Source organism: Caloenas nicobarica, chromosome 2 (assembly GCF_036013445.1).
Source record: "Caloenas nicobarica isolate bCalNic1 chromosome 2, bCalNic1.hap1, whole genome shotgun sequence".
NCBI lineage: Eukaryota > Metazoa > Chordata > Aves > Columbiformes > Columbidae > Caloenas > Caloenas nicobarica.
In genome coordinates this window covers 54076256-54091238 of record NC_088246.1, presented here as the reverse complement: position 1 = coordinate 54091238, position 14983 = coordinate 54076256, and the positions used below count along the sequence as shown (strand labels likewise).

Genomic DNA, 14983 nt, shown 5'->3' with positions numbered 1-14983 from the left:
GGTAAAACACTGGCCCAGGTTGCCCAGAGAGGTGGTAGATGCCCCATTCTTGGAGACATTCCAGGTCAGGCTGGACGGGGCTCTGAGCAACCTGATCTAGTTGAAGATGTCCCTGCTCATTGCAGGGGGGTTGGATTAGATGACCTTTGAAGGTCCCTTCCAACCCAAATTATTCTGATTCACTGATTCTATAAAAACATATTGCTGGCTTTTTTTATTATTATTTATTTTTTTTAAACGATAGTATGTCCAGGAGGTCAACCACTAGGTCACCATGAGTTAAAGGTCTGCTAATTCCCTGAACACCAGTCCCAGATAAATGAAAGAACATTGATAAGGATACTTCCTATGGTATCCCTTCCTATTTTCAGGGGGTAAAGTGCCTGGATTCTCCCTCTCAAGCGACCTAAGAGTTTCTGGGAAGCAGAAGGCGCCTGGTGCTCTTCCAGCAAGTCAGAGTTTTCTGAGGACACCAGCAGGCCCTGCACAGAGGCAGAAGAACGCCGTCTTTATCGCACGGCTTCCCAGCCTGTGCCACTCTCCGTGAGCAGCACTCTGGCACCAGAAGACCCCTTTGTGTCTACTGATGGGCGCTCCCAAATAATTCTGCAGAATGCCAGCATGAGGCCAATGGTATGGGTCCTATATTTGCAGAATTTCTGGGTTATTCATTGCTTGTATCGTCTTACTGAGGACAGAAAAGAAAGGCATCTAAAAAGATAATTTCTATACATCTGGGGAAAGTTAGGTAGGGATGTAAAACCAGAAATCCTTTCTCACTCTTTATAAATACAGGCCATTAGCTAATGAACACCTAATCCTTTTCCACTTTTTGTTTTTGTTTCCTTCCTTTCGCAGAATAAAATAAGAGAAAGCAGTTCTGTATTTTTTTTTAAATTTTTATTATTTTTTTTACACAATTGCACAGTGGCTGATCTCTAGTTTAACTGGGAGGTGTCTAAACATACCATTCCTTGGCTCACAATGCACTAGCACAATGCTGCAGTGTTCCAGGGAGGTGGGGGGCAGAGTAGGGGAATTTAGGTGTGATCCTGGGAGGGGAACCCACAAGAGATGCTTTCATCTGGCCTAGTCTCTTTGTAGGATTTCAGTTTCTAGATTTCACTTTATGTATTTCCGAGCTAATAGATTTCACAGGGATTTTTTTTTTATGTGACAACAAAAAATTCTAAAAAAATGCTATTAATCCACTGTGTCTTCTTCAAATTATTTTAAAAGAGCGGGAGAATGTTAGAGCTAGCTCCGACTGCCTGTATATTGCAAAACATTTTGCTGCATGCCTGTGTGCTGAGATCAGTAACTTTGCCTATAGCATCCCTTCCAGAATGGCAGCTCTGATCTGCAGTCCCCAAGAGATGGCAAATCTACCACTTCCCTTACTAGCTCCTGCTGGTGGTGAGTAACAATCGAGGAAAAAACATTTTCCAGTCTGATTTCACACCTTTGTGCCAGTGCATGAGAAACAAGAACTGACCAGCCATGAATTAAGCAGTCTGGCTTCACTGTCTGAAAGAAGTCCCTCCCAGAAAGAAAGAAAATATGTATCAGAAATAGAAGAAGAAAAATACTTAGTGTCTTTTTTAATTAATATTATTCTATTGTGCATAATCTAAGGCATCTTTAGTCATTGTACATTAGATAATGGTAACATAAAAAATATTGACTAAATCATCCTGCCACTCTGACCAAATGCTCTGTAAGAGTATGTTCCCCCTGACTTCAGGGAGAACTCTGACTAAGCAGGGACTGAGTCACCACTGCGGTATTTAGTTCTGCAGTATTGATGTTTCATCATTGTGCCTTCAAAGAGCCTGGCCAGAGCTGGAAGTCATATCCTACCACTCTTATCGAGGCTGAATGCTGATGGAGGGGGCGAAAGGGCAGGTAGGAAAGTGCAATGTGGTGACACAGCCCTCTGCCTGTCACACAACATGGAGTGTGCTCAGTGCTGAATGCAGGGCCAATGTCCTCCCAGCACCCCCAATTCCTCAGAAAATCTACCCATTGAACCATTGAACCAGCTGCCATTGAACCATGAGCTCACGAACAGGAACACTACGTGCCCTTATATTTATTTTATTTAAATGAGCTGGTTCAGTGTAGCCAAGTTTGAGTTCTAAGAACTGCAAAAGTTATTTTTGTACTTCTTCCTTCTGAAAACATGTGATTGAAGTGCAACCTTTTCACAGCACGAACCTAATCTAAATCTCTGGCTTTGAACAAACTCAAAATCTAGTGTCCAAAAAAAAAGAACTCAAAATGTCTCTAGCCTCAATAATCAAAATCCCAGATACAAACACTCCTGAGTGAGAAGGTATTCACATTTAAATGTGGATTTAGGCTGAGCTCACTGCTGTGATTTTTGCTAGTGCCGCAGGAAGCTTGTCCCTGTACATGCACAGTTTAAACAGGAACAGAGACCCAAGCTCTAATATAGGCTGGTGGTAAAGTCCTGTGCTTTTCAACACGAAACGGAAACACCAAAGATTTACCTTCCTAAGACAATGTTTTGCATGTTCTCTACACAGCAAAGAGCCATGACAGCAGTCTGATTCCGTCTAAAATACATATACTACTAACACAGCAAAACCTCATCCTGAACAAGAAGGGCTTAGGCAAAAAACAGTTTTATGTGTATGTACGTGTCTTGATTTCCACAGACTGGATCCCTACGAAGATCTCAAGCCAGAAAAGCACTTACGTACATGTTTGGCATTTCTTATACACAGATACCTTCCTCAATCAAGGCCTGACAGTTTTTTAACATTTCTTCTTTAAAATGGGCCACAATGATGGCTACTTTCCATGTGTCTAACCCCACTGGATGAGACAGTTCTATCCACCGACTCCGGCAGTGTATTTAGGACACACTTTTTCATTTTGGTTTTGTCTGTCCATATTTCTCCAGCAAGACTTTTCCCTTTCTGTGGCCTGTCCATTCAGTCAGTGATGAAAGAAAGACCACACTGAGAGGAAAGTAAGAATCGATCCGTGTGATTCCCTGTTGCCTTGCTTCTCTTAGATCATCAGGTCATACAAAGAGCAGTGACCATGAACAAATGTGGGAAACAGCTCATTATCTGTCATCTCAAGTTAAGGCAGGCACGTCAAGCAGTACCTTAGTATATGCTCTCAGAGACTGACAACAAAATCTGCCCTAAGGAAGTATCCCTTTCATTGATTATTCCTTTTCTATTATTAATTGCAAAAACAGAACAAAATCAAGGGTTGAGTGAGTCTGCCTGCTGTTTAGAAACAAAAACATTTTGCTATCATTGCATCATCTGGGAAAGACACAAAATCCTAACAAATGGTCAAATGACTCTACGAATTCACCATTCTAATTAACAAAATCTTCTACGGCAAGGGTAAAACTGATGACAAATTCTGTCTACCAGCAACTGGAAATGGCTCTTGGGGAAAAGAAAAAGAGTAAAAGTGAAGTAACGTTTTCTTCTTTCTTTTTTTCCTTTTTTTTTTTTTTTTTTTAATGTTATTTTACATCATCCTAATGTTGGTTTCATAAGCTGAGGCATAGCAAAAGGCAATACTGGCTTTTGAAGATAACCGTCATCTATTTGCTTGACCTGTCTAGAAAAATGGAACCATTTGCATCAGGAAATCACCACTTGTTTTTTTTTTTTTTAACAAAAAACTTCCCAAAACAACAAAAAATGCACACATACACGAACAAACAAACAAAAATAAAACTGACTCAAAAACCCAAGACCCCCATCCTAGAACCCAGAGTCATTAGCTGTGAAGTAGCCAGTGGGAGGAGGAGTGCTTTGAAAGTTGTTTAACGCCTTCCCCAGAAACCGGTCTTTGTGGAAGGAGGAGGAGAACAGGAATGAAGAAGCTCAGCTAAAATGATGAAAGAAATTTGCAGTCTCTTTTTTATATATATTTTTACTCTTCTGTATCTGGAAAAAAGAAAAAGAAAAAGAAAAAGAAAAGCGTCAAATGCTGCCTTTCTCCCCTTTGTCCAAGGCCAGGTAATCTGGGAAAGAAAAAGAAGGGTATCAGTTTAGACAGCCTAATTTCCTTCAAGCAGTGCAGCTTTGCTTAACTGTTGAAAGGCTGCAAGGTGAGGCACAGCAACGCAACACCTCTTACTGGCTTGACTGGAAATATTGCGTATCCTACGCAAAGTGAAATCCATTGCTCTCTGACTAATCCAGTGGGAATTCAACCCTTGGTATCGATGGTACCATGTAAGAGAATCCAGCATGCTTAGATTAAAAAATCCCATTGGGTTTCTATGCTGTAGGGCTCTCTGATCACCCTTGCTCACCAGCAACTTTTTGCTCCTGGAAGCAACAATGATGTACATGTGGTTTGAGGTGAAGAAAATGCCCAAACATGAAAGAGTACTGTATTTTATAAGCCCATTTCTCCCAAAGAGCTTGCAATAAAAAGCGTAGCCTTAGGTATGGGAAGGTGCCTGAGATCTAAAAAAATATGTGCCTTTTACAATCTGTTTGACTCCTCTGTCAAATATTTATAATTCCTTGGCCTCAAAATTAGGCCAAATTTGACTAATATTATCCTGAATATACAAACATAACCATTTTCTATATAGTTAAATCACAAGTGAATCTTCACAATGAACAGATCTCCTTGAGGAAGAAATGTACACGACAAGCCTTTTTCTTTATTTCTAGTGAAAGAGGACACCTTCTAACAAAAGGGGACACCCTAACCAACCCTCCTCTAGAAAAAGCTTCAAACAGGAATAGGAATATTCTGCTCTATATTGGCTGTCCAAACCAGTTATCTGAATAGGCCTGGCACTCTGCTTAGCTACTATTATTCTAACAACGCTTATGTCAGCATTGTTTGAAAGTGCATTTGAAAGGGTCTCTCAACCAAGAAGGTTGATCTCAAGGAGAGATGAATTTATTTGTAAGGCCGGGCATGCCTCAGAAGATGTGATTACATTAGAATCTCTTTAGGTCCCTTTCAGAAAATCAGTTCCTTTTGCCTTCGATAACATATTGTTGTTGTTGTTGATGTTGTTTTAAGTAATATTTGGGCAAACGAAATAAAGGACTGGCAAAACAAAGATCAAAGGCTTTGCTGCTATATTGCATTATCTCTGATGAATGTACCCACTGGCACAGATCTATTAGTGAGTTGGTATTGTTTTCTTCTACTGTATAGCTAGCAAGAGGACTTTTCCTTTCAGGATGGTCCCCTGTAAGTTGCTAGTACAATATCTTGCTCATTGATGTAATTCTAAGACCCTGTTGTAAAGAATTAGGCTTTCAGCATTTCATTTGGTATATTCAGACTGAATAGTCACATTCCCAGCAGTACCTACAGCATGATCTACAACAGGCAATAGTAACAGCCATAATGACAATACTACTCTTCTTTGATGTCTCTCCTCTAAAAAGTTCAGCCTGATTTACTGCCATTAACAGGATCATAACAATCCTGTGAGATGTACCATCAGCCACATTTTAAAGACAAAAGACTGACCCAGAAGGAAAGGTAATCATTTGGGACACATGGACTAAATGACATATTTGAGCAGTAATTATTTTTGAATCTCTTAAATGTTTTCCTGAATCACAACAGGAATCTGAAAGAGAGCTTGAAACACCATCCAACATGCTCTTCCTCTCCTATGGCATCCATACTCACAAGACTTTTAACTCCTCCCATCCCCATTAATGCAACAAGGGAAAATGCAATGTTTTTTCCAGACTCCAAAAGTTCCCTGTTGAGAACGGAGTCATATAATGCTTTTTGCTGCTGTCACCCACATCATCAGCTCCAGTGAGAACATTCCAGTACAGCATTTGCTTTAAATTGTTTTTCTATTTGGTGGAGCAGATGTGTCAGTTTCCTAGCCGAATTTCCCTTTCAAAACATTGTAGGTTACCTACAACTACCTTAACCTTGGAAGTGATTCAGCCTCTTTCTCATTTCAGCACAATAGATCCAGTGCAAATATTAGTACGTATCAGCAGAGGTAATTGAAAGGGGAAAAAGAATGAATATGCAGTGCTTGGTACACGGGAAGACTTTAAGTAGTTCACTTGGCATATATTGAATTTCATTATCTAAAATAGCCTCATCTGAATGCACATCTCAGTCCTTCAGTGTTGCTGACGAGTTTATATTGTTTGTCAAGGTTGAGTATTGGCCCTCTCCTTGATCACCAATGCAAATACCACTGACTTCTACAGATCTTCAGGTGATAACTGCACCCACTGCACGGAGATTAGTAAGTCCACTTCTGCTATCAGCTTGTAGTTTACACTAAGGCATTTTTAACTTGTGCTCACTGGACTATGAATGTATATATTTACTATGTTACTATACAGTCTGACTAACTGAAGTGAAAATACACTGTGTTTTGTCTTTTCCCTCACACAGAATTACTCAGTGAATGACTGTATCCGTACAGCAAGGAAGATGGCTGTCAGTTTTGCACAATCAGTGATTAATCTCACATATTTGCCTCTCTTTTTGTGATAAAAGAAATGCTTTGGAGTCCAAGGTCTTAAAAGAACTACCCGTTTTAACAGTTGGCATTTATTACGCCTGTCTAATGTAAACTTTCACAATCTGCTACTCAGTTGGAGAACAGGAACAGACCCCCAGAAGCACTTAAACCGAGGTGAGATTTTAGATTGACCCAAGAACCACACCTGTTCTGTAATGACTCACGCTCCTGACCGAGCGTAAATCACAGGCGTGATGCCGGTTGTACCAGCTGGAAGTGGAGATCTGGCCTCTCCCAGCACCACTTCGGAAGGTGTCCAGCTCTGCTGCTCCAGCCAAACATCTGGCTGTTCCCTCCACTCCTTCCTGCCCAGCCGCCAAAAGCACAGCGCTGCCCAGAGAGGGCTCAGGATACCTCCCCATCGCCTCTAGTGCTGGGCCAGGCTGTCAGGACAAGACTGAGCCCCACAGTTTTCAAATTGCATTTGAAAGAAAACTCTGCTATTTTTTTCTCCTAAAAAATAAATGTTGAATGCAGACTGCAGGACAGTGTGATGTGGAATAAGGATTTCATGGGCAGGGGTTTTTCTACAAACTACTTAGCTTGCTTGGTAGTCCCTGTTGATGAAAGCGTTTGTGAGGTTATTGCATGGTCCTTGCTGCCTCTGCTCAAATATTAATTCCTTCAGTATTAAAACCATACTTAATCATGAATGAAGTGCAAGATGAAACCACAGTTATCCAAGATTACACACTTGGATTTTCTTTCTTCATTGTGGTAACCTTGCAGTTCACTTGTGAAAAAGTAGGGCTTAGCATGAACAAATCTCATCATCTTAGCATGCTGCATAAGGACTCAAACAGGATGGGAGAACTCTTACCATACCACCAAATAACATTGCCCTTGAGGTAATACTAGCCCAAGATATTTTTGAGTTAGAGTTTTAATGCACAGAAAAAGCAAAAAAAGAGAGCCTCAGTTAACCATATTCATTCAGCACATCCCTCCATTGAGTTCCTTATGGTGATGCCTTTTCATGCGTTTATGATGTAACATGATAAATATATCAACCAAAAAAAAATCAGCATACAGTTACATTAAAATGAACATTTTTGTAATTTGTATATTTTATTCTTGAAAATTTAGGAAGGGGGAAGTGAATCCTACAGGTTTTCTCACTACTATTAAAATTGGAATCTCTTGTCACATCCCAATAACAATGTGTGTAACATAGACTGTAAGTGTTACGTACTAACAAAAACACCAGATATCAAAAGGGTTCCATGTGAAGGAAAGTTGAATACATAAAATTTCTGCACACTATGGCTCTTTAGCCTGAAAAGGGAGATTTGCAGGGAGAATCTAATAAAAGGCAAATGAAGTTCTGAGTAGTTCTAAGAATGTGAATAGGGAACGATTACTCATTGCTTCTCATAGTCCAAGAAGGGGGTTATCAAATAAAACTATCAAGCAGTAAATTTGAAACCCATAAAAAGATGTGATTTTTCACATAATGCCTAAGTAACTTTAGAATTGTGTTGCCTGAGTGCCCAGCACATAAAAGAGTACCAGACCTCTAAAGATAATTAGGCAAAGCAATGGAAGAAAAATCTATCAGAGGCTATTTGAGTCAGAGATTTGACCTCTGCCTTGGCTCTCCGTAAGAGAGAAAGGTGTAGAGGGGAGGCATTGCTCTGGTTTTGTTCTTTGTTCATTAAGAACTCTGCAATGAAATGCTGTCAGGGAGGTGATGGAGAGTAAGGGACTTTTGGTCCGACCCACATGGTGGTTCGTGTGTTCCCAGGAAAGCTGACTTGATGTTTTAAAGTAGGCTTTACCCTCACTTACTCAGAGCCCAGGCTTTTCAGCATAAGACTATGCCAAACTCTGCTCTCCCCCAGCACACTGCTCCATCCAGACACTGGATGAAATGACAACAGAAATGACAAACTGTTGTATGGCAACTGATATCATAAAACTATTACTAATGATGTAGTGCACAATGAGGGGAAATAATAGTCTGCATAAATGTGTCACAGACAACCCATAATCCAAAAGGTAGTTATCTGTCCTACTACAAATGACAGAAGTATTCGCAGCTAGTAGGGCAGATCACTAAATCTGCGACTTTTAATTCCTTTTGTGGACTCACTCAGCATCTTGCAGGATTGACCCCTTAATTTTCTAAGCTTATGCCCAAAAGCTGAAGTATTTCTTGTCTCCCCTGAGTGTAAAGTGTGCTCAGTTGTACACGTCCCTATCTGAAAAGTACTGTTAAAGCTACTCCTAGTGCTCAGAACAAAATGAAGATGTCAAAAAGGTCAGTGCTCAGTTCTCAGCGCTGAATGATCCTGTCTCCTATTAAAGTCATTCGGAAAGCCTTTTCAAAGAAAATTAAGACCATGAAGAAATGAATTCGGCATATTTATGCTATTCTCTTGTTTCCATTGCACCAGAGATAAATGAAGCCTAAGAAACAAAGTTCAGAAGATCAGTGAAATAAAGAAGAAATAGGTGATGCAAGTTAATTCATCTCCGTTGTCTTTTTAATGGATGAGAAATTTCAGAGTGATTATTTTTTCCAAAGAAAACAGAATGTTAGTCAAAAGTGCCTGCATCCTGTTTAAAGCAAGGGAAAACAAGAATAAATGCTGTTGGAAAAGAGTTTTGAATACTTGTTTTGTAACTGAATTTAACAATCATCATTCTAATCTAGGAGATGACCCAGGTGCTTAACATTCATTTTGCTAGGAGGAAAAATGAAATTAGCATAGAAGGTATTCTGATTTTTGAGTTTTGGCACATAATTATCCCTAAATCTTTCATGATGTCAATTTCTAGTCCTGTTCACATTGATGTTGTTTTATGTTTGCTTGGCAGCTTGCATTACACTTGACCTGAGATCACATCAGTGATGGAAGAAAGATATTAGCTTTGTTTTAATATATGTTGTTTGCTTACCACTACATTATAGAAATAGGTAACAGCAGAGAAAAACACAATGAATACATTGGCAAAAGTTTGGTTACACCAAATAACTTTTGAGTTTCCTGAGTAAAGCACGTATGAAAGAAATTAGACACTTATTATGCAAAGCGACCTACAGGAATAAGTGTGAAAATTTATTCCATATTTGATAATCAAACATAATTCAAAGCTCTGAACATGTTTGACGTAAAAGCTCGATCACTGTTTTCATAATGAGCTGTTCCATCGTGGATGGAAATGAAAACTCCAGTGCGTTTCAAGGAACAAAAGGGATGGGCTGCCACAGGCAAAAGGACAATCAAAGCTAACAAAGTTTTCAGCTAAATACATGAATCAGAATTTTGTAATTAGCACTGGGCAAATAACTGGTTCTTTGATTGAGTGACTAAGCTGAAAAATTAGGACAATGCTTAGCTCTGGGTCAGACATTGCTTTCTCTCTCGCATGACAAAAACAATTACTGGGGAGTGGGGTTTTTTTGGTTGGAGGGGGTTGGAGAAGAAATGAAAGATCAGCTGAACTTTCCACTTAACTCAAACAAAACTTTTATTTTTACCATTTTACCAGTTAAAGCTGGCTAAAAACGAAACAGCATTTCAAAGCAAAAATTCTCATTTGGAGTTTTTTCAGTGCCTCTTCAGTTTTTTACAATCAATTGTTTTGAATTACTTAAATTCCTTAATACTTTTGCCAGATTCTAAATAGCACTTTTCAAATAATATCACTTGCTGGTTTTCTTCTTCTACATTTTTTGTTGCCTCCAGGTTCCAAGTTTTTATATTAAGAATAGCAAAGCAGCAGTTTAAAAGCAGACAGAAGAATGAATTGCTGAGCAATGGACCAGTGAATGGCATTAAGTGGTAAAGATTACTATTAGGGCATGAGTTTCAGAAAACTAAGCTGTAAATTGACTGTCTCTTCTCTTTGTCCAGCTTTTGTGGACTGAACAGTACAGAACTGCAGACTGGGCAGCCCAAGGGGACTGATGTCCCTTTGCCTCTGCCCCCAGGGTGTGACCAGGCAGCAGGTCTGGCACACAACACCAAGGGCATTCAAGGTAGCCACCAAGCACCCAGCTGGCAGTTTGCAGAGTGCAGTCTTTACATTTGGATTCCCATACAGTTGGGTGTTGGATTTCTTCTTTTGTAATGCTTCTACTTAAACTACCTGTCAGAGTCCCGATCTGGTAAGATACCTATAGCTGGTATGCTCAAATTGGAAGCTAGCTGTTCCATGGGGAAGGGATAAGATGAAAGTTAAAGGTCACCGACCGCTTTTGAGGAGCCATTTCATATTCTTCCTCCCCTTCGGTCATTCCTTTTGGACATGATCTTGTTTCTCCTTCAGGGCTAAGCATTGCAGGGGGAAAAAGAGGCCTCATTGTCACTGGACTGAACATAAATTCGTGCAGCTGAGGAGCAAGGAAGACTCTCCTCTTGCTGAAGAAGAGAATTTCTACACATCATTGCACAGGGAAATTTTCTTCAGTGGGGTAAGAAGGACTATAACAGAAGAAAGGTCACAGCTTCACTCCCTGACTGGTGCAAATCAAGGAGGAATTTCCACAATGTTCTGTGTAAGATACACATTTCTCCTTGCCTCTAGGACCATGGATGTTACCCCCAAGGAGCAATGCAGCCATATGCTATCTCTGAGCAGAACTATATTTAAACGACCAAAGTTAACCTGAAAAAACGTTCCTCATAAAGTTAACTACTCAAAAAACCTACTGAAGTACCTGCAGTGATTTTTTTTCCACCATGAATCTGGAACAAATATTCCAAATGTTCACTTAAATCTGAAATCAAGCTGAATGCTATTCTCAATTTTTAAACTGGTCACATATATCTGTGACTTCACGTAAAGTAAGAGCAAAAAGCAATCAAGCATCCTAAGGACTTTCTAATTATCTGGCATGGCCTGCACAATGGAAAGCAGGCTAAAAAAGAGATACATGAAAGTCTCAAAGGAAAACCAGCTAGGCTCCATAAGACTTACACACACACTCAAAAACCTGACAAGTTGCAAAATCATCTGCATAATTATACAAGGTACCTTTCTATGTATTCCTCATATTCTCATCAAGCATGCATGTCATTGTGATGTAATGTTCCTGAGGTCAGGATGCTGACTGGTATTTTGCATTTAACTTCAAAGATCACATCGCATTATGTTCATCTTCTATTTGATATTAAAACTGCATAAAACCTTCTTCAGAGTACATCTCTCTATGTAAATTCCAGCTTGCCTCAGGTGCCACTTGCTAAATTAGACACACTCATTTTTTTCAAAAGAGCACAAGCAGGATTTTTAAAAGCACAGAAGCTTTTTCCCCCTCCAGTTATCCTATATTACACTACTATGGAGCAGTTGTTCAGCAGAGATAAGTTGTGGTGAAATTTGTCTTTTTGGATAGCAAAATGCCTCCATGCTTTCAGGCAATCTTTTCCAGAAGGTATCAGTACAATGCTTTCCAATTTCTAACTTGGGGCAATAACCTCTAATGTAACTCAACTAACAGGCCATAAAAAGAAGTAAGAAAAGGAAGGAAATCTTCTTTCAAAGTAGTCTTAGACTACACTAATTCCAATTTGCCACTGCTTCTGGATTGTGACATAATATCAAGAGCACTACCAAGCAGCAAGGAGGAATCCAATGCGTTTGCCTTACAAAATGAAACGGGCATTTTGCGTCCAATGATAATGGAGAAATCAGCCTATCTTTTGGAATAAAAATAGAAATGGCACTATTATTTGTGTGAACTGAAATTTACCTTTTTACCTCTCTCAAGAAGATATAGACAAATGCTGTTCATTTATATGCTTGAGTAACCTCTTTTAAAACAACATTGGCACTATGCACATTACATGAGCAGGGTTTTGTGACAGGCTATGTAGTGGTCTTGGCTAGAGGGACACACATGAAAACTGTATCCACAAAAGGCTGCAAAGACAGACAATTTTTAAATGGTTGAACAGCTTTGCAAAAAGCTGCATTCTCCTTAAGTGAAGCTGGGAAGAATCTCATTAATTCAGCTCTGTCTGGGATAACTGTGGAGCCATCATCATAGTTCCTTCTCACTACCATGTTCCTATACCAAAGGCATTCTCAGATAACAACATTCTGTGCTAGCTCCTCTGCCACTTGATTTTTGGGGACCACTGGGACAGAAAGAAAAGAAGCCCCTGTACTTTATAATCAGGGAATTTTCCACTTGCTAATGAAGGAATGATTGCTAAGAAAAATTAAGATCAAAAGGCAGCTTTACATGTCGGCATGGGCAATGTATAGAACGTATAGGAAAGGCTTTTAACTACTGTTAAGCAACAGTATAGGTTAACAAAATCAAAATAAAGATAGCTAAAACCTCAATTTCTGGCAAGCCTGCTATGAAGTCTTCACACAGCCTGTCTATTTAAAAGGCTACATATTGTATTATATTATGTTATATTATAGTAACTATATTATATTAACTATATTCGATTCTCTTCTATTACGTTGCACTGCATAGAGGAATGTATTATTTATATTATTGAAATTATGACCTGTCAAAATGCAGGGTTATGATTTGACCACGAGGTGGGAGCATTGCTGCTCATCACACATACCCAGGGCACATTAGGCTTTCTCTGCACTAGCTGTTCAAGATCAAAGTATCCAGCATATTTCTGTGCTGTATAACCTGAAAACGTGCATGTTACCACTAGAATAATAAATTCCCAGGACAAACACACAAAAAAGAACCTTTTAATTGTCTGCAATTGCTAGCTGAAAAAGAGTGTTTGAACAAACAGTGTTTTGGTCACCAGAACAGAGAGGTCCACTGAAAACTTTGTATTAACATTGCAGAATCTTTTCCCAGTAGGAAGAAAAGGAGGAAGTGGTAGAGATAACCTGTGAAAGTGGTGATCATAGAACCATAGAATAGTTTGGGTTGGAAGGGGCCTTCAAAGTCATCTAGCCCAACCCCCTGCAATGAGCAGGGACATCTTCAACTAGATCACTTTGCTCAGAGCCCCGTCTAGCCTGGCCTTGAACGTCTCCAGGGATGGGGCATCTACCACCTCTCTGGGCAACCTGTGCCAGTATTTCACCATCCTCAGAATAAAAAATTTCTTCTTTATATCTAGTCTGAAATGGGGAAGAATAATATTCTCATTTTTTGTCAGTTTTGTGAGCAGAAAAAACAGCTGCAAAAAATAAAGTTTGTGAATGTAAATAAAAATTATTTCCATGTGACTGCTTACAATTTTCCACTCAAAGTGTTGAAAAGCAATTATTTCACATGCGAAAATCGGGTTTTCCAAATGGTTTAATAAAGTTCTATCCCACAGGAAACATTTGATGAAATACTTGTGCTGATGATGTCTCTTATAGGACTGTGTCTTTATGTGGGAAATGGCAGCCCCATATTTCTTTTCTTGGAACCAAAAAAATGGGCAGTACTGAGTAACAAGCAGTACCTCCCATAGAAAAAAAAGCCAATGATATGAGGATTAGATTAATATGAGAAGGAAAACACCCTACATTCAAGAGACATGCACAGGATTTTAAAGCAGCTAAGACTGAAATCTAAGGCATGCTGCAGCTTACATATGCATCCTCAAGCTAGCTTTAAAGTAGGTGGTTTTGGCTTTGGTCAGTCATATGAACTCTGGCTAGATGCTGGATGTTCCTCAGTGTCTCAGTGAGCCTGATCCATTTCTGGAGGCATGCTCACTTAACTGGTTTTGGGTAGCTTCAACATAACTCTGAGCCAGAAGCTACATTTCACACCTGTGACTACAGTGTAGACACACAGCTTCAATGTCTTCTCTTGTCCACATGGGATCGTTATTCTATGTGTCCCTGACCAATTGGTTCCCTATGTAGCAGAAGGACAAATGTACTAGAAAAACAGGGTGTTTCAAGAAGGTTGACCCAATCTGAAACTCTTACCACTTGAAATTGGGTCCACCTTTTTGAAACACGCTGGTGTGTATATATTCCTATCACAAGATATTACAATAACTTCATTTCTATATGCTCAAAAAGCAACTTGGACACAGATCCTGTGAAGATTTATGCAACGTATCCTCTGTAGCTTTCTTCTCCAGGTGCAGGATGCCTGCGCAGTAGCACAGGGCAGCAGACTGACCTCAGCTGGGTGCGGGGCTGAAGCCGATGCTAATGGGTGGTGATGAGAAAGCTGAAGCCCTCATGGTAAATCTACACAAATGCATACCTGTCTAATGCAAACACACCTCAGCTACGTACTGAACAGAGGCTCTAAAACACAAGTACCCTTGACCCTGCAAAAAGCCCAGGGTGAGTTTCACCCACCAGCAAACTACAAGTGGTGAGTGCATTATAGCTGTAACCTCAATCTAACTCCCCCACTTAACCTTTTTTTCCAGCATGTGAAAGACCGTGTACTGGCATGTGAGAAAGCATATGTTCGGGTAAACATTTCAGTAGTCTGCAAACAGCTATGTATTATCCACAGATAATGTTCCTTTCTCCGCATCCCTCACATGG

General features: G+C 39.7%; 1 protein-coding gene across 2 annotated transcripts in view; it reads right to left on the bottom strand.

Moving 5' to 3' along the window:
• Positions 1-14983, bottom strand: part of PDE1C (phosphodiesterase 1C) — a 422458-nt gene that overhangs the window by 51181 nt on the left and 356294 nt on the right. The window contains exon 18 of one of the 2 annotated variants that reach the window (XM_065628629.1): positions 3650-3944. The exons of the other annotated variant lie outside the window; for it this stretch is intronic. Coding sequence (XP_065484701.1) covers positions 3931-3944 — 14 coding nt within the window. The 3' untranslated portion in view covers positions 3650-3930. Of the gene's footprint in view, positions 1-3649; positions 3945-14983 lie in introns of those variants that run through there. 2 annotated transcript variants of the gene reach the window in all.